The sequence below is a fragment of the Magallana gigas genome, chromosome 9 (assembly GCF_963853765.1).
Source record: "Magallana gigas chromosome 9, xbMagGiga1.1, whole genome shotgun sequence".
Taxonomy (NCBI): domain Eukaryota; kingdom Metazoa; phylum Mollusca; class Bivalvia; order Ostreida; family Ostreidae; genus Magallana; species Magallana gigas.
The window spans coordinates 6,136,008-6,163,493 of NC_088861.1; the positions used below are offsets into that span (position 1 = coordinate 6,136,008).

Consider the following 27,486-nt stretch of genomic DNA (forward strand, 5'->3'; position numbering starts at 1 on the left):
TTAAAACGGGCTTGGCCCCTGTGGATGTATCTATTTCGTAAATGTACATGTCCGATATGCAATGTCAACCCGTGCACGCACGGGTCAAAGTCTAGTATTTATTGGTGAAACCGGACTGATTATTTATATTTAGATTATTTAGATACATGTACTAATTTTCATGCGCGGATCTAGAAAGGAGGGGGTCAGGGGATGATTTGGACCCCCTCCTCGGAAAATTGGAGCTTATTAAATTTACATAGTAAAATTATTTAAAATTGGCCTAGGACCCCCCTACAGAAAAAATTAGCAACGCTTATGAAGTTCTCTACCATAACCGCAATCTTACACAAAAGGGGTGAATAAACCCGGGGTTTAAACGAAATACCCCAGGGTTCAAACGCATCAGGTGGAAATGCACCAGGACAAACAAAGTCACTTAGATCCGCGAAGCACACTGCATTATTTCTAGTCTACTTAGATATTCTATGTAAAAGTAAATACAAATAATTATTTAGTTAGGTAGGGAGAAGTGAACATAGCATTTATTTGTATATAAGCGATTGCAACTTCTCGGGCCTTTCCGGCAAGCTCGGAAAAACACCTCGAATGTATTAACATCACCGGATGTTAGAATTTTATACAAAATGGAGTCGCTTCCAATTAAAATAAGTATCGGCTAGACAGTTTTGTATGTCGCTTCTGTGTTATATTTTAGTGTATATCGTTTACTTTAATGAAGTATAGCTCACATCTCAACAGATCGTAAAATGTGTTGTATTTATATCAAGTTTTATAAAAAGGGGGGTTGTCATGGACGCTTAGGTAATACATTCGAGGTGTTTTTCCGAGCTTGCCGGAAAGGCCCGAGAAGTTGCGATTGGTATATAAGAGCATGTACGGATGACCTTTATTTAGAACAGTTTGATGTCGCTAGGATACATATTTTCAGATCCTTGATTTGATTGGTTAATTTGGATATTGAATCTCGAATTTCGAATCTTGAATCTCGTATTTCGAATCTCGTATTTTGAATCTCGAATCTCGAATGATCCTTCTCGGCTTTCGTACATATCGCATTAACTCTTGAGAACCTAACCCAGAAACAAATTGCACAACTGTCAACCTTCCCGCATCTCGAGTGGAAAGGATGGAAACGCACGACTAGAGAGTCGTCTTAGCGTGTACCCGTAATCCGCTACTGATTCACCAAACTTTCTACGTCGGTTTCTTAAATCGCACCTGTATGCGGTTTCACGCTCGACTGGACAGAATCTTTGTGTAAGCGCGCTTTTAAGCTCAACGTAGTTTTTAAGTTTGCGATTTGTGAGTTCACTTAGAACTCTTTGAGCTCGTCCACGAAGACACATGGCCAGCAGAGTAGCCTTTTCACAATCTGTCCATTCGTTCCAAAACGACACTTGCTCAAAATGACATAATCGAGCCATTCTTCGTTTTCCCTGTTATAAACATCAGGTTCTTTGTGCTTTTGAAACCAGGTCTCATAATTTCATTTTCCTATGAATGCACAGCAAAATCTCGCTGTTTAAATTCCCGCGAATCGCGAGAATTCGTACCCAAACTGTCTTCCATAGTTTCATATTGGTGGGTCACGTGGTCCGGCGATCTGGTTATACGTTTTATATTTGTTGTGGTAAAATACACATTTTTCTCGTAACATGGACTGTTACTCGACAATTTACCCTCATAATCGGGTTTATTAACAAATTTCGGAACTGATCTCTCCGATTGATCTCCACGATTAATCGATGGATTTTGAGAAAACGAGGTTTGAAGCGTGTCGTATGCTGAGTCGCTAGCAAGTACGTTATGAGGCGCTGACACAGAATTTACTGTGTTTTCTAAAACTTGAACAGTTTCTTTGATTTCCATTTCACGTTTATCTTCAAATGTAGATGATTTCAATTTTGTCATCGTAACTACCTTTATAAAACTTGGGGAAAAAACCGTAGCAATGCTAAACTCCCTTCCCACATTGACATTGTAAAACACTGAAAAATAGCTCAATTATTCTCGGAGCGAGCCCCCAAATATTTATGTAACGGAACCGTCTAGGGGTTAAGTCCCGTACATATGTATGTGATCCGAGTTAAAAAAAAAAAAAAGGATAACGAGTATATATTCAGTGTTTAGAAATTATATTCTGTAATAAATAGCAGACAGAAACAAATATAAACGTAACAGGTATGAAACAGTATCATTTAAAAATCCAAGGGAGTGTGATATTTACCATTATTAAAAGATGAATATGAAATTTAGCCCCAATCCACGAAAATGCGCCTGTATCTGATATAATAAAATTAGAGACTGACTAAAAACACCTCGACCGGTCGGGCCATACAGTCCCGGCACGCGCATACCACGCCCTGTCGGATTAAAGGGAAATAACTCTAAAATAAAATTAGTAGACGAGAACAATTAGAGGTCTTTCCACCTTATTGTGTTTTTTGTTTTTAAGATTGCTTCAATAGAATTAATTTTTTTTAAAATCTGCGTTACTAACATAAAAAAAAGTGTCAGAAGATTAAGTATGCAATTTTTTATTGCTTGACCTTGACCTTTGACCTTTCTGTCATTTTGATCTGACAAGGTACACGCTTCAATACCAAGTGGTCCGATGTATCTATGATTATTGATTCAAAAGTTATTTGTGTTTTTATTGAATGTTCGAAACTTTCAGGGACAATAACTGAAAAAGGGGGTCTTGGACCCTGCCGGTATGAATAGATTGAAGAAGCGTCTAAGTGTACTGAATACATAAGTAAAAGTTTCAAGTCTCTATCTCTCACGTTTAATGAGGAGTAGCAATAACAAGCATTTTGTACAATAGGGGCACTAACTCTATAATTGTTACATGGTAAGGGTCAAAAGACTATATTTTGAAATGTCTTAAGATGTCTTACTACATCCATGAAAACGTTTTTCTCTACCATCCTAAACAAAAGAGATCTTTAAACTCATTAATTAAGAGATTTCCAAATGTCCTTGACCTTCGACCTTTATGTCATTTTGTTCGGCCAAGGTAGACGCTTCCATCCCAAGTGGTCCGAAGTCTCTATGACAAATAATAAAAAAGTTGGAAGTGATTTTATAGAAATGTTAATACTTTCAGGGGCAATAACTACTAGAAGGTGGCCTCAGATCCTTTCGGTGTGAATGGATTGAAGAACTCTCCAAGTGTACTTAAAACATTGGTAAAAATTTCAAGTCTATCTCTTACGGTTAATGAGGAGTAGCGATAACAAGCATTTTGTACAATAGGGGCAATAACTCTGTTATTATTTTAAAAAAAAGAGTCAAGGGCTTATATTTTAAAATGTTTTAAGATGTCCTATTTCATCCATGAAATTTTTTTTCTCTACCACACTAAACAAAAGCGATCTAGTAACTCATTAATCAACGGATTTCCAAATGACCTTGACTTTTGACCTTTATGTCATTTTGATCGGCCTAAGTAGACGCTTCCATTCCAAGTGGTCCGAAGTCTCTGTGACAAATAATAAAAAAGTTGGAAGTGATTTTATAGAAATTCAAATACTTTCAGGGGCAATAACTACTAGAAGGGGGCCTCAGATCCTTTCGGTATGATAGATTAAAGTACCCTCTAAGTGTACTGAAGACATTGGTAAAAGTTCCAAGTTTCTATCTCTAATGGTTTCAGAGGAGTAGCGATAACAAGCTTTTCTAACACAAGGGCAATAACTTTGTAAGTTCTGGGGGTTATCAGGAATAGGGTCATTTTGTATCATAACTTTAAATGATCAATTACATGCAGGAAAAATTGTTTCAATATGTCTTATAATAAAAAAGCTGTCCCTTGGAAAATAGAGAAAAAAAATAAGAATAAACTAGTAGACTAATTGTTCACGGAACAATTAGAGGCCTTTCCACCTTCCATAATGATTCAAAAAAATTCCTGAAAATGTTGATAATTATTGAGAAATTAGAGAAAAATCAATTTACGAAAAAAAAAAGGAAAATAAAAATCGGTTCCGCACAGTGGTAACGATCCGAGTACCCTTAGATTCCTAGGCGAGAGTGTTGCCACTACGCTATTTCGCTTGTTATTTGTTGGAAGGTAAAATTTGTTGAGTTGTGTAGTCAATTTGGATGATGATAGAAAGAAGATATGAAGCGTTCTTCTTTCCATCTAAAATTGATACCCAACGCTGAGGAACCTTTAGAATAGATAGGGGCTTAGCGATTGGTTGGGAGGGCAGTAATTGTTCATCAGTTTATTCATAAAAATCAGTGCTGCTTGTAAACAATGTGGCCGGATAGCGTTAACTTAGAAATCAACAGGTCAGGTCAAACTCTGGTCGCCGGCGGGTATTTGAAGGTGTGGGAACGTCACGTCGGCTCAGCTGATGCGAATTCTCCCTGTGATTTGAAATGCACGTGCTTAGAAATCTATTAACTGTCATGCATTCTTGGATTACATGTACGGAATATCGGAACTGAATTAAGGTCAGTCATGTATTTCAGCCAAGTCGGGAAATGAACAAACTGAAAGAAAATGTAAATTAAATTCATCTAAAATCGGGGTCTGGGAAGGAAGAGTTATCTTTCGTTGCACTTCAACACAAGTCGTCACAGGTTGCTGATAGAAATGTAATCAAAGATTTTCAGTGAAATTTGAGCATGAATTTATCACAGGTGCTTGTGGACTGGACCGTGCACTACCCCCCCCCCCCCCTTTTTTCTATATTTTTTTTCAATTTTTTTTTTTTATTTCTTTTATTAATTATCATTAACAACCCCTTATATATGTCTCCAGCCGAAAAATAAAAGAAATATCACGACTTGGTAGCATTTTATAATCACACTCGTTTCCCCTATATATATAAAGAGAGAAGGTAAGCAACTCCCGTTTGTTTACATTGAGGTACCACATGGGAAATTCAAACGATTACTATATCAAAAATCGCTATACCTTTGGTGTCATCTATTTTTCTCACTTCCACACATATCCTTCTATCTGAAAACTTATATAAATTAGCACGCTGAACCGTAATCTATCCAATTAATAAACATTTGTCACTCGCGACCACGATATTTTGAAACGTTCCAAGTAGAAGCTACGGAAGTTAGCTGCGCAGCGACATCTATGCTAAGAACGATAACTCTACACGTGTTCCGAATGTCATTGACTTAATCGTTTGAATTTCCCAGGTGGTACCTCAATGTAAACAAACGGGAGTTGCTTACCTTCTCTATATATATAGGGGAAACGAGTGTGATTATAAAATGCTACCAAGTCGTGATATTTCTTTTATTTTTCGACTGGAGACATATATAAGGGGTTGTAAATGATAATTAATAAAAGAAATAAAAAAAAATTGAAAAAAAAATATTTAAAAAGGAGGGGGGGGGGGGTAGTGCACGGTCCAGTCCACAAGCACCTGTGGAATTTATTAGATACAAATATCGAAGCGTTGAAAGTTCGTTTCTCGGGACGATGGTTCGATGCCGCTGAGGTGGATAACTTTCTTAAATAGGGTTCATTTCGTTTGAAATTTGGCAGGCAATTAGATTCAGGTGTGAGGAACAGTCCCATGAATTTTCGCCGAGTTCTACAGAGTTTTACTGGAGCTGGAATTTTTATTTGGAGGCGTAGTCTAAAACGCGGTCTGGGGTCAAATGGCAGACAGTGTTTCACCTTTTCAAAAAATTCTGACAAACGGTTGTAACACTTTTTTAGGTTTTATTTTAAAAAGGAATATTGAATTTCAAGTTCAAATATCGAGGGTCATGTTCATATAAGAATTCAATCCTTGTATAAAAGAAGGGGGGGGGGGGCAAATTGTTCATATAACTGAATCTGATATATATGTTGCATACACTTATTACTCATTAGTTCTAAGAGGTCAAGGTCAAACCTAAAAATAAGGGGGGGGGGTTAAAGAGCTAATTCCACATATAAATGAATCTGAAATGTATATGTTAAATATACTTGTAACGCATCAGGTCCTAAAAGGTCAAGGTCAAAGGTCAAGGTCAGATCAAAGGTCAAGGTCAAACCTAAAAAAAAAATATAAAGAGGGGGGGGGGGGTTGTGTTGGTGAATTCGTGTTTGAAAGAGCTATTCGTACATATAAATGAATCTGATTTTATAGATGTTACAGATACTTATAGCACACCCGTTCTAAGAGGTCAAAGGTCAAGGTCAAAGGTCAAGGTCAAACCTAAAAATAAGGAGGGGGGTGTTTTGGTTGTTTTAAAGAGCTTATTGCACATATAAATGAATCTGAAAAGTATATGTTAAATATACTTGTAACGCATCAGTCCTTTAAGGTCAAGGTCAAAAGGTCAAGGTCAGGTCAAACCTAAAAAAAATGGGTGGGTTGGGTTGAATTTGTGTTTGAAAGAGCTATTTGTACATATAAATGAATCTGATATTATAGATGTTGCAGATACTTATAATACACCGGTTTTAAGAGGTCAAGGTCAAAGGTCAAGGTCAAGGTCACCCATTAAAAAAAGGGGGGGTTGTGTTTATTTCTAAAGTGAATTCAATGAAATTGAAAGGGGAATTACTGCCAGAAGGGAACGTTCGACCCTTTTGGAATCAATAGATTGAAGAAACTTCTAAGTGTACTGAAGACATTGGTCAAAATTTCAAGTCTCTACCCGTTATGGTTTCAGAGGAGTAGCGATAACAAGCATTTCGTACAAAAGGGGCAATAACTCACTAACTATCACAAAGTGGGACCTGAAGGGCTACATTTTGAAATGTCTTAAGACGTCCTACAACATCCTTGATCAGATTTCTCTATATCACCCTAAACAAAAGAGATACGAAAACTCATGAATACACAGATTTTCAGATGACCTTGACCTTTGACCTTTACGTCATTTTGATCGGCCAAGGAAGACGCTTCCATCCCAAGTGGTCCGAAGTCTCTATGACAAATAGTAAAAAAGTTGGAAGTGATTTTATGGAAATTGAAATACTTTCAGGGGCAATAACTGATAGAAGGGGGTCTCGGAACCTTTCGGTATGAATAGATTGAAAGAGCATCTACGTAAACTACAGACGTTAGTAAAAGTTTCAAGTCTCTATCTCTTATGGTTTCAGAGGAGTAGCGATAACAATCACTTCGTACACAAAGGGCAATCACTTTGTAAGTTGTGGGAGTGATCAAGCAAAGGGTCATTTGGTACCATAACTTTTAATGGTCAATCACATAAAGAAAACATTGCTTCAATATCTCTAGAAATAAAAAAGCTGTCCCTGGAAAAAAAGAGAAGAAAAAAAATAAAAAACATAAGAAAAACAAAAGGTCTTTCACCTGAAAGGTAGAAAGACCTAAAAACATAAAGAAAACAAAAGGTCTATCACCTGAAAGGTGGAAAGACCTAAAAATACTAGTAGACTAATTGTTCTCGAACAATTAGAGGTCTTTCCACCTCATTGTTTTTTATGTTTGAAATAAGATTGCTTTCATAGAATAAAGTATTTTTTTCTGCGTTAATTCATAAAAAAGTGTCAAACAATTAAGTTTGCAATTTTTTATTGCTTGACCTTGACCTTTGACCTTTATGTCATTTTAATCTGACAAGGTAGACGCCTCAATACCAAGTGGTCCGATGTATCTATGATTATTGATTCAAAAATTGTTTGTGTTTTTATTAAATGTTCGAAATTTTCAGGGGAAATAACTGCTAGAAAGGGACTTTGGACCTTTTCGGTATTAATAAATTGAAGGAGTGTCTTGGTGTACTGAATATATTAGTAAACGTTTCAAGTCTCTATCTCTAACGGTTAATGAGGAGTAGCAATAACAAGCATTTTGTACAATAGGGGCAATAACTCTATAATTGTTACGTGGTAAGGGTCAATGGGTTATATTTTGAAATGTCTTATGATGTCCTACTACATCCATGAACAAGTTTTTCTCTACCACTCTAAACAAAAGAGATCTAAAAACTCATTAATTTAGAGATTTCCAAATGACCTTGACCTTTGACCTTTATGTCATTTTGTTTGGCCGAGGTGGACGCTTCCATCCCAAGTGGTCCGAAGTCTCTATGATAGGTAATTAAAAAGTTGTAAGTGATTTTATAGAAATGTTAATACTTTCAGGGGCAATAACTACTAGAAGGTTGCCTCAGATCCTTTCGGTGTGAATGGATTGAAGAACTCTCCAAGTGTACTTAAAACATTGGTAAAAATTTCAAGTCTATCTCTTACGGTTAATGAGGAGTAGCGATAACAAGCATTTTGTACAATAGGGGCAATAACTCTTTAAAACTTTTTTAAAAAGGGAGGAGCCAATGGGCTATATTTTAAAATGTCTTAAGATGTCCTATTACATCCATGAAAAAGTTTTTCTCTACCACACTAAACAAAAGAGATCTAAAAACTCATTACTTAACGGATTTCCAAATGACCTTGACCTTTGACCTTTATGTCGTTTTGTTCGGCCAAGGTAGACGCTTCCATCCCAAGTGGTCCAAAGTCTCTATGACAAATAATAAAAAAAAAATTGGAAGCGAATTTATAGAAAAGTAAATACTTTCAGGGGCAATAATTACTAGAAGGGGGCCTCAGATCCTTTCGGTATGAATAGATTGAAGAACTCTCCAAGTGTAATGAAGGCATTGGTAAAAGTTCTTAGTCTCTATCTCTTATGGTTTCACAGGAGTAGCGATAACTATCACTTTGTACACGGGCAATAACTTTGTAAGTTCTGGAAAATAATCACGCAAAGGGCCATTTGGTACTATAACCAATATCTCTCAAAACAAAAAAGCTGTCCCTGGAAAAAAAGAAAAGAAAAAAAATAAGAATAATAATAAAAAAACATAAGAAATACAAAAGGTCTTTCACCTGAAAGGTGGAAAGACCTAAAAAGAAATACAAAAGGTCTTTCACCTGAAAGGTGGAAAGACCTATATAAGGAAAAACCATCACAAACACATTAAGCATTAAATCCCAATAATGTGTTAAGTGTTAATTTCCGCGCTTGCGCAGGGTATCATGTAGTAATGATAATTTTTAGGCATCACGTGTTGTCATCTTAACCAATACACATATGAATCACATAAGAAAACATATAATTACTGTTTATATCTAAATCCACCTGCAACAACTGAGTTAAAGTATGTAAATGATTTATATTATTATACTTTCATGTTAAATACTGAAACCTGATTGGTTTAGACGCAGTTGATAATCCGTTCTATTACCCTCAATGGTTTTCGAGGGGTGTCAATTTCAACTGTTATCCTCCCAAACAGGCACTATTTATTTTGTTATACTGAATGTCTTAATTTTTAAGAATATTTTACTGCTTTTATATAGGAATAACGTGAATTCTACAGCGAACCGTACGCGCATAATTTTCGCGCATGTAACTTTTTTAATGTTACCCGTTGCTAAGTGCGTTGCTAACGCTGAGGGTAATAGAAAGAATTATGAACTGCGTCTTAACCAATCAGATTTCAGTATTTAACATGAAAGTATAACAAAACGAATTGTTACATGCGGGTAAATTATGCGTGTACGGTTCGCCGTAAAATTCACGTCAGTTCTATATAAAAGCAGTAAAAGATTCTCTAAAACTCAGACATTCAGTATAATTATATTAATAGTGCCTGTTTGGGAGGATAACAGTTGAAATTGATACCCCTCGAAAACCATTGTCAACCTCCGCTTCGCGTCGGTTGACAATGGTTTCCTCGGGCTGTCAATTTCAACTGTTGCCCTCCCAAACAGGCACTATTTATATAATTTTGATCAGAACTTTACAAAAGAGAAAGTCAATTGAACATAAATACACGTATATATTTTTTTAAAAGGCCCGTGCTCATCTTAATCAACCTCAGCACCGAGGTAAACGATGTTAAAACTTTACAATTATAATGACTGTTTGGATTTAAAAAATCCATTTTAAAGCAGTTTTTATAAAATTACGAAATGCGTATGATTATGATCATTCCATAAAGATCATTTCACTGCATCGCGTAGATTTCAGTCTAATTAGTTGAAAGCTATAGGAATTACAATCGATTCTTTTTAGAAAAAGGATAAAAATCTATGGTGGATGTAAAAATACTGTATACAGGGTTATTTTCGCCCCGTGTTTTTTTTTTCGCCCTTTAACAATTGCAAACGGTTTCGCCCCGTCTTGAATTCGCCAATATGCAGTTGTTTGAACAAAGATATTATTTGCAATATAGAATTCGCCCAGTCTTAAAATCTCTCCCTGACAACGAGGGCGAAAGGGGCGAAAATAAAACGGTGACGGATATTTCCCTGTATGCAGTATATATTCGTCATTTGAAACAATAAAATAATTATTTATTCTAAAGCTTTATTTTTTCAAACGATATTTAAATTTGACATAATACCAAGCAAAACAATTTAGCTAGTAAAGTTTGAATCCAGAAAACGTTGTTACGTGACCATAATCACTGTAGTAACCGGTACCCCCGCTATATTTGACCCAAACTCTGTCACCGGTCTGAAGATGTAAGATAACCAGGTTGGTCCCGGTCTGGTAAATGGAAATACTGCTCCCACTGTTGTAAGAAGCCATAACCCTGACCTTGGTTGATCCATTTAAAACTATAAACAAATAGATAGATTTTTGGATGGCAGACTGAATAGAGACATAGAACACATATGTCCCCGCTGTGGGCGCTGTAAAGATACCAGTACTGGGTTTGTAGCCTGTTCCTTCACTGTAGATTACTGTGGGGAACACTAGGGTGTCTCCTTTCCAACCAGAGTTACTTGATGATATACCCGCTGTAAACGCATGGTGGCTACTCTTATCTACAATTAACAAATTACATATATTTAGCTTTCTTTAATGAGCTGTTTGATAATTCAGCTTATTAGATATGCAGTTTAAATCATAGAGTTTTAGAGAAGATTTTATTTCAATCATGAGTAATAAGTTGAAGTGCATAATTGTATATGTTTAAAATTAGAAATTAAAATGACACAAAGACAATGTATCGCAAAATTAAAGCGATTTTAAAAGTGTAAAGATCAAACCGTTGGTAGAGCGGTGCAATAAAATCAACATCGCTGCCAGAGAATAATATTTAACATTCAGATAATCAACAATGGCTCTTGTTCATTTTATTTAAAAAATATCGTAATTCTTGTATTGATAACATACCATCTAAGTCGACCCAAACAAAGCCAAAATAATAAAAGTAAACTGGTAAATTGATTACATGGATATACATACATGTATCAAAGGATCGATTTCATGCACCGATCAATGATAATCGAGACGCAATGTCCCGGTAACTTCTTTTAGCTCACTGAAACGAAGTCGGGGAAGCTTATGCTATACCCTCTGTGTCGGGGTCGGCGTCCGAACCTGGTTAAAGTTTTAGGAACAGGCCCTGTATCTAAGTTATTACGTGGCCTACCTTTACAAACTTGCAGGGATTATGAATTGTTTCAAATTAGCATGTTTGGGAAAATATTTTTGAGAAGGAATGAGAGAAAAGTTATTGTCGACATTTTTCAATCTTTTTGAAAACCAAACGCTGAATGGAAATCTTCAATTATCTTAAGAGCTATATGAATGAAAGCTGATTTTAAAATGAAGTAAATTCTGCTTATGCGAGGGTTGATCCAAAAGTAATGTCACAGATGCGATAAAATAGTTAAAAATCAGTGCAAAGCGACAAACATTCGTGCTTTTAGATATCTACCTATTTTAATTCAAATTTGAAAATGTTAATGCATTGTGATAATTATTTCTGAAGATAATATTACTAAGACCGATTTGGTTGGAATTTTCCGATCGCGTCGCGTTTAATTCTATCAACTACGTCATACATGAACAATACCCTCACCTTAACAACAATTTTTTATTGGTGGATTCTATGGTGTCCGGATAGGGCCATTTGCGTTAGCGCGACATCGCGTTCAGATAAACGAGACATCGCGCTAACACACAACACACCGTCGCGCTAACGCAACTTTGCACAACACGCCGTCGCGCTAACACACAACACGCCGTCGCGCTAACACAACTTTGCACAAACATGCCATCGCGCTAACACACAACACGCAGTCGCGCTAACACAACTTTGCACAAACATGCCATCGCGCTAACACACAATACACTATCGCGCTAACACACAACACGCCGTCGCGCTAACGCAACTTTGCATAACACGCCGTCGCGCTAACACAACATTGCACAACACGCCGTCGCGCTAACACAACTTTGCACAACACGCCGTCGCGCTAACACAACTTTGCACAACACGCCGTCGCGCTAACACAACTTTACACAACACGCCGTCGCGCCAACGCAACTTTGCAAGTTTCACAGTCTAGTAGGAAGTCGTGTCCGGAAATATTAGACAGCGCATGCTGAAATTTGTAGGCCTGCATGCAAGCATGGATGAAAAATAAATAAAATATACTTTGAAATACATATATTATTTTCAAATATTATCAATATGAATAAAAAAATAGTTACTAGTATGTAACTGTATAAGGATATGCTAGAATGCATATAAATTATTAATGAATCTACCAATTGATAAATTTACCTTAAATATTTGATGTAATTAATTAATTCAGCAATGATATATTTATAACATGTACATGTCACAAATTCATATTAGGTGCTCTGTATATTACCAAAGCAAAGAAATTTTAAAATGTAAAATTACAGGTATATAACATGTCACACTGGCGTCGGAAGCAAATTGAAAGTGGGGGGGGGGGGCTAGACTGATCCTCAGAAATATTGAGAGAAAAAAACCTAATTCCCAAAATCATGAAAATCCTAATCCGTGGGGGGAGGGGGGGGGGTTATACCTTTTACTCAAACTTCTTAATCTTTCAAACGTACATTACGGAACAATTATGTTTCCTGCGAAAAAAAGTGGGGGGGGGGGGCTGAACCCTCTATTCTGCTATGTTCCTATAATGGTTACGTATAGCTAAGCCCCCCCCCCCCCCCCCGGTTGCGACGCCTATGTGTCATGAATATATTATTGCTGATTTTATGAATTTTATTTAATATTTATGGTAAATGTATCAATTGGTAGATTTTATAATAATTCATATCCTTATACAGTGACACACTAGTAACTATATTTTTATTCATATGCATTGATGATAAATGAAACTCATTTATATATTTCAAAGTACATTTTATTTATTTTTCAGCCATGCTTGCATGCATGCATACATATTTAAGCATGCACAGTCTGATATTTCCGGACACGACTTCCTACTAGACTGTGAAACTTGCAATGTTGCGTTAGCGCGACGGCGTGTTGTGCAAAGTTGTGTTAGCGCGACGGCGTGTTGTGTGTAAGCGCGACGGCGTGTTGTGCAAAGTGGCGTTAGCGCGACGGCGTGTTGTGTGTTAGCGCGACGGCGTGTTGTGCAAAGTTGCGTTAGCGCGACGGCGTGTTGTGTGTTAGCGCGATGTCTCGTTTATCTGAACGCGATGTCGCGCTAACGCAAATGGCCCTATCCGGACACCATAGGATTCAGCTTACCGGTCATTGGTTGCTGGTTAACTCAGACTAAATTATGCACAGACAGAACAATAACATATCAGAGAATGAAAAATTCACATGGGTACTCGTGACTGTCGAAATTGGGCTATTTTTCGAAAGTGTACACTTGTGATAAAACATAAATACGGTACATACATATATATCTGTAGCTCTATTTAGAAAGTTTGGGTTAGTAAATATAAGGCTACAGTGCACACAATACTAACATGTACAAAAAAACTTTACGGCAATTTATCGAGCATAAAAATAACGCTATTTTTGAAAAGATTTACATCATACCATACCATATTTTGTGAAAATAATCCATTTAAATAATTCTTTATTTAGTTTACTATTGTTAATAATTGTAGCTTTACTCGCCCCAAACTTTCTACTATTAAACAACCTTTAACCGCACTTTGAAAGCGGATCAAGAGCTGTATTTTTTATGTATGTAAACAAACCAGTGTACATGTATGGAGCTGGTGATCGGTGGTTCAGAGGCAGGTAAAATAAAGAAATCTGCAGTAAATTGTTTGGGGATATTTTAGTATATATATTTATACCGAAAGTGATAGGGCAACAGAAGAGAAACGAATCGGACACTTGCCTAATGAAGACGCACATGGACAAACCCCTTTGCACTCTCCACTTCCGTCTCGTTCTTTCACCATCGTTCAATTCTTTTATTGACTGTCGATTGCCGATCGAAAGGTGTAGAAATCAAGGAATTCATATCTATCACTTCGACTGGCAAGTTAGTAGGTAATACATGTGCATTATACATTTACGGTATTTACATGAAATGAACGCTTAGCACATGCACCTTTTAAATATTATATTTTTTATAACGCCGTACTCTGGACCGTAGCTTGAGGCTATGGTTTAACGCCCGTTTACAGAGAGAGAGAGAGAGAGAGAGAGAGAGAGAGAGAGAGAGAGAGAGAGAGTTTTGCACAGAATTTAAACATAGGGGATAGTCGATAATGACTCCATATTTGGGGAAATGAACTGTTCTGAGAAATCCTTCAGCTCTGGCATTGCATATAATAAGCGTGTACTGATAACCGCCTAAGAAAAGGAGTTGACCAATCATAAAGTTTTCACAACGGCGGCGTGTATGATTTATGCATGACGTAGATGACAGAAATGATCGTGACACTATAGGAAAAATCCAACCAAAGCTGTTTTGATAATATATTTTGTGGAGCGTGAGGTAACGATAGTTCCCGCACGCCAGCGACGTCAATTCTAGATCATTTGTCTTTTGGTAAAATTTCATAATTTAGTACTCATACAAATTGGCCACAATGCTCTTTTTACATTTTTTATCATTTTTTTTTTCACATTGTAGCTGATTATTCTTTCTGTAATCGACGGAATAGTATATTGGGTTATTTAAAGTGCGATCAGTTTGTCGAGGTGTCTTTAAGAAGTCATGAACGTAGCTTTATAATATAGATCATAATGCAAGAACCTAGCTTTTCCTGCGGAGCGTATGTCTTCTTTCTATCTAACTTATGTATAAATATGACATATGTTTTTGTTAGATATTGGAACCACGATAAGGGTTCCCTGTTCAAAAGCTCGCAATTTTAGGCTGATATATCAATTCCAGTTCATTTTCTTGTGATTTCTATCCATCGAAGCAAAAAATGCATCATTTCTCTATTCGCATGTCCAGCCTCGTTATTTCTTGATCTGGAGACAAAAACCGTTGCGTAAATATCTGAAATGCACGGTAGCATTTCCTAATTTTTAAAAACAGTTAGAAGAAGTCTATGTTATCTCTGCGTCAAAGCATTTTGTAGAATGGAGCTTTTTTTTAAATTTTGAAACTTGTTATTTATCAAAAAAAAATACAAACCTTTAAAACGACGTAAATTCATGACGCGACGATGTCACGGATATATCATGCAAAAAACATCAATATCTTGTTAGTTTTTTAACGAAATTTAATCAAAATGTTAAATCAAATTAGAATTATGAAAAGGCAAATTTTGATGTGTCATTCTATACAATACAGCGCCAGTAAGAAGCGCACTGCATAGTTTGACACTACTTTTGGATCAACCCTTGTACCTACTCATACTTAAACAGTTAATATAACTATGTATGTTTCAATAAAGAGAGCTTTAGATACTTGATCTTGATTATTTTGATGCCGGTGTAATGAAGAATTATGAACTCCGTAGAATAATGACCGGGGTCGTTTTTCGACGTAGAATAATGACCCCCCGGTCATTATTCTACGCAAAAAATTATTCTACGTAGAAAAATGGCCCCTTTGCCTGAATGATAAGTGTCATTTTCATAAAAAATGAGCACACTCCACATGAAGAAAAGTGACCCCTGTAGAATAACGACCCCCTTGTAGATTAAAATTTTTCAGTATATTTTTTTATTATTTGTGAAATAGTCTTTACACTATTGTAATTTTTACTGCTGCAGTTTACAGAAAGTAACAGAAATTATAATTCATATTCAAATAAACTTAAAGTGGAGGAAGGGTTATCTTAGAAAACTAAAAATCCTTCCGTTATAACAAAATATTGACGTATTGCATCGGGATATGGTTGTTATCTTAAAGGGGCATGGTCACGATTTTAGTCAAAAATTATTTTTCCGATTTCAATGTTCACAATGCTGCAGTAAGGCATTTTTCATAGGCAACCAAAATTTGAGTGTCATTCGTTGAGTTATTAGCAAGTTACAGAGCTTGCAATTCTTTGCTATGTAAACAAAGCTTTTGTTTACATTTTGAATGTTGAAGTGAAAATTCCAATTTTAGACCTAATGAATGTGTTAAACGTAAAAAAAATGTTTATTTATGTTTCAACGACAAATCAACTTGGAAAAGATTGTTACTGGTATATTGAACCTATGTAAACAACAACAGGGCACGAGCCTTGTTTACATGACAAAGAATCCTGCTTATAACATTACAACTAACCCTCAAATTTCATTTGATCAGTAGAAATGCTTTCCAAAAGCATTGTAAATAATGACAACAGAAAAATAGAATTTGACCAAAATCGTGACCATTCCCCTTTAACAATTACATTTACATATACTGTATCCATGGTGTTTCGATAGGCCACTTCGACCTTAGGGCTTAGATGCAAAGTTTCAAAGGCAATGGAGCAAAAGATGCGACGACTAAGCGCAAAGATGTGATGCCTAAAGTGCAAAGGTGCGAAGCCGAAGGTGCGATACTACTATCGCTCCTTCCCAACTTCGCACTGTGGCCTTCGCATCTTCGCACTTTCGCCTTCGCCTTTTTTGATTGCATTCAGCAAGTCTCGGTCGATTACATAGAATTTAATGCAAGAACCGTACTCGCCACGGTTTTCCGATTAATCAATGCTAATATTGGTGCACATGCGCTAGGCCATCGTGCTTACTATGAATGTTTATGAATATTTTAATTATGTGTACATGTGACATATATGTTTACCAGTGCTGGCTATGCCTAATCATTATATACTCCACATAAAATGCAATGTCCGCCATAATGTTTACAAATGCACTTCCAGACTCCTGTCGCTTACCAGTCGTCTGTTTACCGTGGACCAAACACAGTAACATTCTAATTTCATTATGCGACACCCCCCCCCCCCCCCCGGAAAATTCAATATTAATCATTTCACGCAGTAAAAGGGAAGAGGCGGTCCGGACCCTATCTCCCTGGATAATTTAATTTGATTAACGTTATAAAAATAAAATTTCCAAAATATGCCTCGGAACCCTTTAAACGATAGAGAGCTCCGCAATTATAAAACATAGGTATTCACAGATTACAAAGCTCACCGAGACGAGGCATCACCTTTATGAGGCAACACCTTTATGAGACCACCTTTATCATATTATATGAAAATCATCCTTTATGATCTTGGTTATTCATGGATTCTGTTTTGACACAATATCGTATATCATCTTTTAAAAAATTGTATGATAATCATATGTTCATATGTTTATCAATACAATAATATAAAATCAAAATTGCATCCTATCATACTTACAATATATATTATATAATACCATAAAATACTGTAAAAAAAATTGTGAGATATGATATTGTAACGTATGATATGACATTGTATTGTGTTATACATTATTGTATTTGATCAAATAATACAATATCATAAAACATAAAATTGTATTAAATGAAACAATAACATAATGCAATAAGACATCATAGCATTGAAAAAATGTTATTATATTGTATAATATAGTATGAGATTGTATTGTATGATACTGTATCATATTTGAAACATAATATGATATCATATCATATGATACAATATAATTTGATACATATTGTATCATATGATACAATTATATATATTACAATATCATAAAATACAATTTCATGTCATATGATGATATATATTATATAAACCAATATCATATTATACAAAATCGTATGAAACCATATTTTATGATATTATAATATCATATATACAATTTCATGTAATATAATTCTATATTAAAGGAACCAATATCATATTATACAATTCTGTATGATACAATATCATAGAATATTATTACTTATTAGGTTAGTTACTGACTCACTACGGAAATATATTGGGTTGATCAATCTTATAGATGGCGAGGCGAAGCCGAGCCTTCTATGAGATTGATCAACCCAATATATTTCCGTAGTGAGTCAGTAACTAACCTAATAAGTGTTTTGTTTTCTCTAGGACTATCAAGCGACATATTTATTCACAAATAGCGATGATCTACGCAAAGCCATGTACAAGATGCCTTACATCTCGTCCAATTTAACTCATTTAAACTCTTCAAAATTTTCATCTCACCTTTCAAATACTCTTTCAAAATCTTTGCTTTACCCATGTTTACCTACAATGTTTTGTTGCTATTTAATTTCAAATGTTTTCTCCCTTTCCTCTGCAGAGATTTGAGCAAATTTCGTCGCTGCCATTTTGTGCTGCTCCAGACAAAACAATGTGACGTAAATATTCTAAGGGCAACTACTCTAATTTTAAAGAATTTCAAAGGACAACAACTCCAAATACTTTAAGAACTTACAGCATGCAGTTTATGTATAAAATACTATGAAATGTCGAAATGAGTAAGCGAAGCGTCGACCAATGACGGCCATATTGCCTAATATTGTTTATCACAGAACAAATATAGAGATATATGAGGCAATCACGTGCTTTGTTTAAACCAATGAAAATGTGACATTTCAGTCCAATGGAAAACAAATAATATTATATCATAGGATACTATATTAAATATTGCAATATCATATGTTATAGTATCATGTGATTAGATAATTAATTAATAATACAACATAATATTATACAATATTGTATCGTAATATACAATACTATACATAACATTATCATGATACAATATCATATCATAAAATATCCAAAAAATTGATACAATATCAAATGGTATCATATAACTTTTTACAATATAACATATGGTAATATATTGTATCATATTAAACAATCGTGTTTCATATCATACAATACTATATTATAGGAATCATGTTATATCATTTAACAACAACCACAGCTCTCTATCAAGCAGGTTTGAGTGAGGTAGGAGATTTCTTTAGCATCCTTGATTATGGAGATCAGGCTCTGCATCTGAAGCAAACTCTGCGTTTCATTTATAACATAGTTAAATCAACTATGCAAGCTATCATCTATAAAACATGTGACCTGTTCCAAAAACCTAAACCTCATAAAGAATCATAAAGCTATGGCTCAGATTCAGCATTCAAGCATGTCGGGTACATCAGTATCATAAGACGCACAATCCATGCAAGTTTGGTGAAGTTAGGACTAGTAATAACTAAGATATCATCATCAGAGGACACCAGCAATTAAAACCTTTACCCCCTCCAGCTTCCGCAACCTATGGATCAGATTCAGAATCCATTCCTGTCAGGTGCATATGTATCATAAGACACTCCATCCATTCAAAGTTAGGTGAACTTAGGACCTGCAAAAACTAAGATATATTTTTTAAGCATCCTTGATAATGGAGACCAAGCTCTGCATCGAAAGCTACCTCTGCGATTCATTCATATTACAGTTTAATAAACTATGCAAGTTTGAAATAGTACTAGTATCTATTAAACATGTTACCTGTTCCAAAACAATTCACCTTATCCAGCATCCGAAACCTATGGCTCAGACTCAGCATTCAAACCTGGCAGGTGCATCAATATCAAGACCCACCATCCATGGAAGTCTGGTGAAGTTAGGACAAGTAATAACTAAGATATCATCATCAGAGGGCCGAGTTTCAAAATATTTAACCAGCTCTTAAAACCTTAACCTCCTCCAGCATCCGGCCCTGTGGCTCAGATTCAGCATTCAAGCCTGTCTTGTGCATCAGTATCATAAGACGCACCATCCATACAAGTTTAATAAAGTTAGGACCAGTAGTAACTAATATATAATCATCAGAGGGCAACTGCAACAAAAAAAAAAACTTTAACCAGCTCTAAAAACCTTAACCTCCTCAAGCATCCGAAACCTATAGCTCAGATTCAGCAATCAAGGCTTTTTGGTGCATCAGTATCATTAGACACACCATCCATGCACGTTTGGTGAAGTACGGACCAGCAGTAAATTAGATATTGCTATCAAAGGGCACCTGCAACAAAAACTTTAACCTGCTCCGAAAACCTTAACCTCCTCCAGCATCTGAAAGTTAGGAACTAGATTCAGTAGGTCCAGATGCATCATCCATGCAAGTATGGTATGGTGAAGATATGACAAGTAATAGCTTAGATACAGGACCTGCAACAAAACCTTTACCAGCTCCGGACGCCGACACCGGGAGTATAGCATAAGCTCCCCTTGACTTCGTGTCGGTGAGCTAAAAAGGCAAAAGCGCGAAGATTTGAAGGCGAGAGTGCGAAGTTCCGAAGGCGAAGGAGCGATAGTAGTATCAATTCTTCGCCTTCGCAACTTAGCACTTTCGTCTTCGCATCTTCGCGCTTCGCAGTCAGATCCTCCATATTCTTCATATCTTTCATGAATGATACTTGCATTGAGGATTTCCACTATTACAAACTGCTGGGTATGCAAGTGCATCAACCAGAATTAATGATGAAACCAAAATTATGAAAAGTTTACTCCACTGTTATGCATTATAACCAAGCTGAAGTTAGTAGGGACTGACAGCAGCCATTACGCCAGTAGAGGTGAACGGCCAATAAGGAAAATCGTCAAAGTACTGAGAGTACTCGAACAGAAAATATATTTTACTTTATCATCGGCATACTTTAGTGAGTTTAGTTAATAGCGAGCGCAGCTCGCCGGCGCGCAGCGCCGGCGCGAAGCGAGCTCTACCGGCAAGGCGTGTGTGAATAGAAAATTCGGACTAGTTGCACATTCATTCAACGGATTTTTTTGGCGTCAGTAAATCGGACCAGTAATGCCTTGTTTTAATCGTCCCAGTAATTCCCTGTAAATATGGTTTCCCATTTCACACTCTCACGAGAACAAGATAAAAGACTACGTACATCATGGATTGTAAATAGAATAATTCCATTACATAAGACTAACAGAGTTGTCGTTCCTTCGAGTGACGTCACAATAGATTTCTTGCACATTGATCCCACAGAATTTTTCGGAGTCAGTAAATTTCGACCCACAATGCAATTTATCAATGTCGGACGATCTCACTAGACTTGATTCCTTCTCGCGAGAATCAAAGTAAAACTTTTGAGAAACAGATAAATTGTGTAATTTCATGAATATCATGCTATTTAGTAAACAAAACAGTATATTTCACTTAGGGTTTTTTTCAGGGTTTTTTCAAAGAGACAGACGGCACTTGACCGACGTCAACTTTGACGTCACAATAAGGGGAAATTACTCTAAGTAGTTATTGTAAATCTGCTGGAATATAAATACCAAAATCTTCTCAAAATCTTGCAAAGCTAAAGAATGGGGACATCTTTTTTTTTTTAAATAGGAAACAGTTGTAACTTGCTCTCATTTGGATAAATGCTCACATTTATTTTATTCACTATATATTTACAGTAATTAATTTCCAGGAACGTTTTTTAAAAGGGGGCGCGGCAGCATCATTCAAAAAATATTTACAAGTAAAATGAAAAATAAGTTATCAAAATCAGGGAAATTCTAATCCGGGTGAGGAATGGTGAGTGCGTAGTATGCATTTAGCTCTTTAACTGCTCAATGGTATCTTTATTTTCACATTTATTACATCCTCCCGGGGGGGGGGGGGGGTCCAAAACCGATTTTCTTATATGATCAGCAATTTTTTTTATACGTAAATTATATTTTTTTTAAACGGGGGGGGGGGGGACTTTATGATAAGTCAATTTTATATATGTAAGTTTAAGAAAAATGTCTGCTGCAAGAAAAGAGGAAATAAACTGCAATAAACATTATGTTAAACTCGTTATTATTCAACACCATTGTAAAAACTGAGATAAATTCTATTTAAATAAATAAACAATCTTATAAATTATGAATTATGAAAATTTACAAGAAAAAATAGGCATGTTTATATTTTATTTTGCATTCAAATTCATTTACGTTACTTTGATACTTTTATTTTTATTGATTTATCATAATTCATTGTTTGATCAAATGCTGCGCTCGCCCCAACGGTCGCACCGTAAAACATATTATCAAGATGAATAAAGCATCAATAGATTGTATGAGCATTGGTAACTTTGGATACAATGAAGATCATGTGATCAAAATCAAGTGGGATATAAACCCATAACATGGGCCCTAACCTCTTATCAACGCTTTTAGAAACAATCATTTCTTATTATAATCGATCAGTGTTTTTAATCTATTAAGATTTACTATAGTCAGGTACTCTTAACACATTTGCTCTAAAAGAATAAAGTCTATTCATGATCACAAATACAACATTACAACAAATGTTTAGAATTATGATGTTCATGTATTACGCAAAAGAAAACAAAATTAACGCAAAGTGATTTTTCAAAAATCACATTCCCCAAGAAATGTAAATAAGAAGTATTCATATTCCTACGTTACCTGCCCCCTTAGTCTTTTTCCATAAAGATATATATATGTATTATTCTTCGATTGACAATTCATTCACCAATGAATACTGCTTATTATATTATTACAACAATTATTCTTTCATGATTATTGTTCGTTAATTATCAAACAATATCCTCATTGTGTATGAGTTTTTCTTTATTTGCGTCTTTTCCCGCCGTATGTCGACGAGAGAAGTGACGTAACTGTTAACAATCAATTTGTGGCAATGTAGGAGTGTTTTGTGTGTGCTTGCTACGGATATGAAAAACTATATACAGCGATTTATTTACAAGTTCGGTGTTTATAACTTCAAAATCAGTTGAACAGAGAGAAAAATTAAGTAATTTCAAAGTCATATCTTGGATACGGAGAAACCAATTTCTATTCATGTTTACGGGGGGGGGGGGGTCATTTTTCTATGGTGGTCATTTTTTTCACGTTTAACATGAAGAAAAATAACCCCTGTGTCTTTTTTCTTCAGAAAAATCCAATTATTCTTCAGCTAGGGGGGGTCATTATTCTATGGGGGTCATTATTCTTCATTACACCACTCTACATGAGGAAAAGTGACCCCTTGAGAATAATTACCCCCTTACAAATTAACTTTTTCAGTATAATTTTTTATTATTTGTGAAATAGTCTTTACAATATTGAATTTTTACTACAGTTTACAGAAAGTAACAAAAATTATAATTCATATTCAAATAAACTTAAAGAGAAAGAAGGGGTATGTCTTAGAAAAAAAAATTCTAACGTTATAACAAGATCTGAAGTATTGTATAGGGGTATGGTTGTCATCTCACCCCTGCGAATGTGTTCGGTATGTTTTCTTTATCGTTGCTAAGTATGTAATAAATCCAGAGGTGCTCGAATGAAAGTTCACGAGACTTCACCGAGATTTGTTCAGTTCCCGTGAAATTTCGAGCGGAAGTATAAGTGTTCGGATAAAATTCTCAAAATACGTAAGTACTGGTCGTTTTTATATCATATCCTACTTGGAATTATGTTAAAACATGAAAACCTTTTAAGATGGGTGTCTTATTTCACCATCTAGCGGTTATTTACATTAAACGATAATATTCAGATCAGAGTTATCGTTCGTATTCAACCACGTGTAGAGTGGTTGAAAATATAAACATTGGGTTGCTTATAAAATCATAGCCAGTGGTGTGCAATACAATGTTTTTAGAAAAATGATGGGTGTCTGTTTTGCATAAAAAACTTAGTATATCGAGCCATTTTCAAGGAGCATTCTGCATAAAATAGTATAGTCTGTTTCACTATTGACGCTATTACTAGGTCAGGCGCGGATCGAAAATTAATCCTCAGGAAGGATCTCTACAAGCATTTTAATTATTGCAACAACAGTCAAAAACGATATTTTGTACTGTTGCATTTATTTCAAGAACACCTTTTTATCCACCAATTAATGAAAATAAAGTTTAAAATCAATAAACCTCTAGATTTTATATTTGACTACAAGTACCTAGATTCTATGAATAAAACTATAAATTTTTACTGCGAAACTGAAAGGGTCAAATAAAATCACGTGGTCTAAAATTTAAATGACAATAACATTCGCAGGAGTGATCTTACATGTAACGAGTTATATTTACATGTAAATATTTCTCTTTATAACGAGTGACAACATATTAAACTTATTTTGAGATACAAGGCATTATAAACAAAATTATGTTTATTGGCGATAAAAGAGTAGTTCGATATTGTTCATGAATTATACTTATATCGACGATTTTCCCCTACGACAAACTACTGGGTATGCAAGTGCATCACCCAGAATTAATAATGAAACCAAAATTATGAAAAGTTTACTCCATTGTTGGGCATTATAGCCATGCTGAAGTAAGCAGCCACTTACAGCAACCATTTAATAAGGAAAAAACTACTGAGAGTACTCGAACAGAAAAGATATTTTACTTTATCATCGGTATACTTTAATTAATAGCAAGATGATTATTACATCAGTAGTTTGTGGGAACATTAACAACTTCGGAGACAGTAAAGATCGTGTGATAAAGATCAAGGGAGATATAAACCCATCGGAATTACCTAATGGTACCCGTACAGCTCAGGACCAGGCAATAATAGCCCTATAAGTCTCCTGCACTGCCCTGTCATTTGTTTGATGTACATTATAAAGAGAAGGGAGATAAATGCCCACCATTCACCACAATATCGTTGTGAAGAGTTAAAAAAAGACAACGGTCTAGTGAGCTAAATGGATACATTTAGATATGATAAAAGCCCCTAGACCTTTGCTATAAATATTAAGAAACTTCCTTTACTTAACGCGTGTGTTTCTAAGTTCGTGTGATCAAAAGGGGATATAAAACTTCAAAATGAGCACTTAACTCCTTATCAACGCTTTTAGAAATAATCATTTATTATAATCATAATAATAATCATTTATTATATTCGATCAGTGTTTATTAACTATTTAAGATTTACTGTAGTCAAGTACTCTTCACACATTTGCACTAAAAAAGTATATTCATGATCACAAATACAACATTACAACAAATGTTTAGAATATCGATGTATATTTATTACATGTACATGTTTGTAGAAGAAAACAAAAGTAACGTAGAATGTTTTTAAGGTGCAATATCCCTCCGATATTAATTTTACCGTATATTTTTTTTTAATAATTTTGTTTTGATTTTCATCAAAGTCAATACCAAGAGATTCCAATAAAACAAAGTTAAAGAGATTAAGCGCTGCTAGATTTCTTCAAAATTGGCAATGTGTGTAATCATGATATGAAAAAAAATTAGACAAAGTGATTAAAAAACCAAAACTTTATTATTGCAGCATAAAATTAAAAATATTAAATGCATATGAAAATAATATTATTTAAATACAATGTCAAATCATCTTAAAAAACATAGTAAAGCGCTGCTTTTTAGTTGAGAAGAGCACTTTGTTGTTTAGGTTTGTAACAAAAACTGCTCCAAACAGCAAGAGTTATCTTTCTTTATCATGAACTATTGAAGGTTTTACATACAGGTTTTACATACAGTATATGATAAATTACAATAGTTACATAGAAGGTTTTCTGTTTTTAAATTTGGATAAGATAATAGTAAATGGATCCATATGTTTAGAATGAAAAAAATCAAACTAGAGCTTTTTGTTATATATATAACACATTAGGGGAACAAATGAATGATCTTCTAGTAATTGGTATATTCTCAATGTAGTGATATATATTATCTTAAATAAAATTGGATATTGTTCAATTCTTTTCTTTTTTTTTATTTTGTTTCCCAAATCTGATCTTTTAGAAAACAAAAACCTGAATCAGTTTTAAACATTTGAAATGTTATAAGTTTCAAATAATGATGACTAAGTCTAGAGTTTGCAATTGTCTTAGTGTGTTTTTCCCAATTCTAATTCATTTCCTTTGTGAACGAGCGATTAAGAGAGAAACAAAATTTTCCATCAAAGATTCTCTGGCCTAAACCACCAAACACGTATTGTTGATGCACTGTACTAGTACCTATAATTAAGGTATATTTGGAGCAAAAAAAACAACAATGCATTGGTGGATGGGAAAGGGGGAGGGGTTTTAGGTATTACCTCATAAAATTTGATCAATATGATTAGTTTAAATATCTTGTACTTTTTGGTCAAACAATTCTAACTTTTTTGCCCCCCCCCCCCCCCCCTGAAAAGTTGGGGTTCAGTTCGTTCCGTTCAAATTTCATCTTTTAATATTTGAATTAAAATGAATGTCGCCTTCCAGCATAAAATGGGGCCGAATACGTACCGCCTCCCTTGTTGCATGTTGTCCTTGTTGCCTTAATAATTATGAGTTATCAGATCAGAAACAAAGTGAGAATATTTTCTACAGAAGTTATCTCTCTTATCAGAGGGACATTCAACCTTTAAAAATCCCTTTCCCCCAGCAAGAAAATATATAGATCTGTCTTTGTTTTACAATTCATACATCAATGAATATTGCATATATGTATTATGACAACAATTATTCTTTCATTTTATACTGGGTAATCAATTTTTATTCTTGTTTACAGCGGGGGTCATTTTTCTTAACGTTTAACATAAAGAAAAATGACCCCTGGGTCTTTTTTCTGCAGAAAAATCAAATTATTCTACAGCAAAGGGGTTATAACTCTACGTCGAAAAATGACCCCTCCCCCGGTCATTATTCTACGGGGGTCATTATTCTTCATTACACCAGCAACCCCCGCAGAGCGGGGGCATAATTTGATTTTGTTTGTAATAATTATATACACCATTATACTTTCTACGACATGAAATGTTAAGATTTTTGACTAACTTAAAATTCACATGCAAACAATTCAACCCCAATTTGCACCTAAAGTGCTGTTCAGGTGTACATGTATTATCATATGGGAAGGGATCTCATCCTTCAGTTATGAAAATTATAATTTTTAAATTTATTACCGGAACTTGTATGTGGCCTTCATTTTGAATTAAACTAGTACATGTACAAAACAGTGTTATTTAGGGGCAAACGCTTAGTGCGGGTATTACTGTCTAATGACAGCATCTAGTTTATTTTTAAAAAATGTTGTTTTTATATCCGTAAGAATTTCGTTCGGAAGTACACTTCGCCCGATAAACGTCAGGTAATTCATTTCTTGCTAGTTCGGAAAGCAACGAAACAGCGCCATTTACCCTATTTAATGCATGTTGTACTTTCTGCATTGTACAAAATTTTTTTTTGATGAAAATTGATATCACATGCTGATCGTGCCTTTAAATTAAGATTTATTTCTTAAAGATAAATCAGGTTATTTACTTTAATGACTCATTGTGTTTTAAGTTGGTTTTTGTTTTCAAGGAAAGGGCAGTAATTGCAATTAATCTGTCAAATAAAAGGTAGCCCCTATCGTATTCCCTATTACTGTATTTTTTTTTTCAGAACATACTA

General features: G+C 35.0%; 1 protein-coding gene across 1 annotated transcript in view; it reads right to left on the bottom strand.

Annotated features, from left to right (window-relative positions):
- Window positions 1-10,373: 10,373 nt before the first annotated feature.
- The window catches only part of LOC105328060 (paramyosin), a 52,378-nt gene continuing 35,265 nt past the window's right edge, over window positions 10,374-27,486 (bottom strand). Inside the window, exon 3 of the mRNA XM_066071456.1 lies at window positions 10,374-10,783. Within this exon, the coding sequence (XP_065927528.1) occupies window positions 10,374-10,783 (410 nt within the window). The remainder of the gene's footprint in view (window positions 10,784-27,486) is intronic.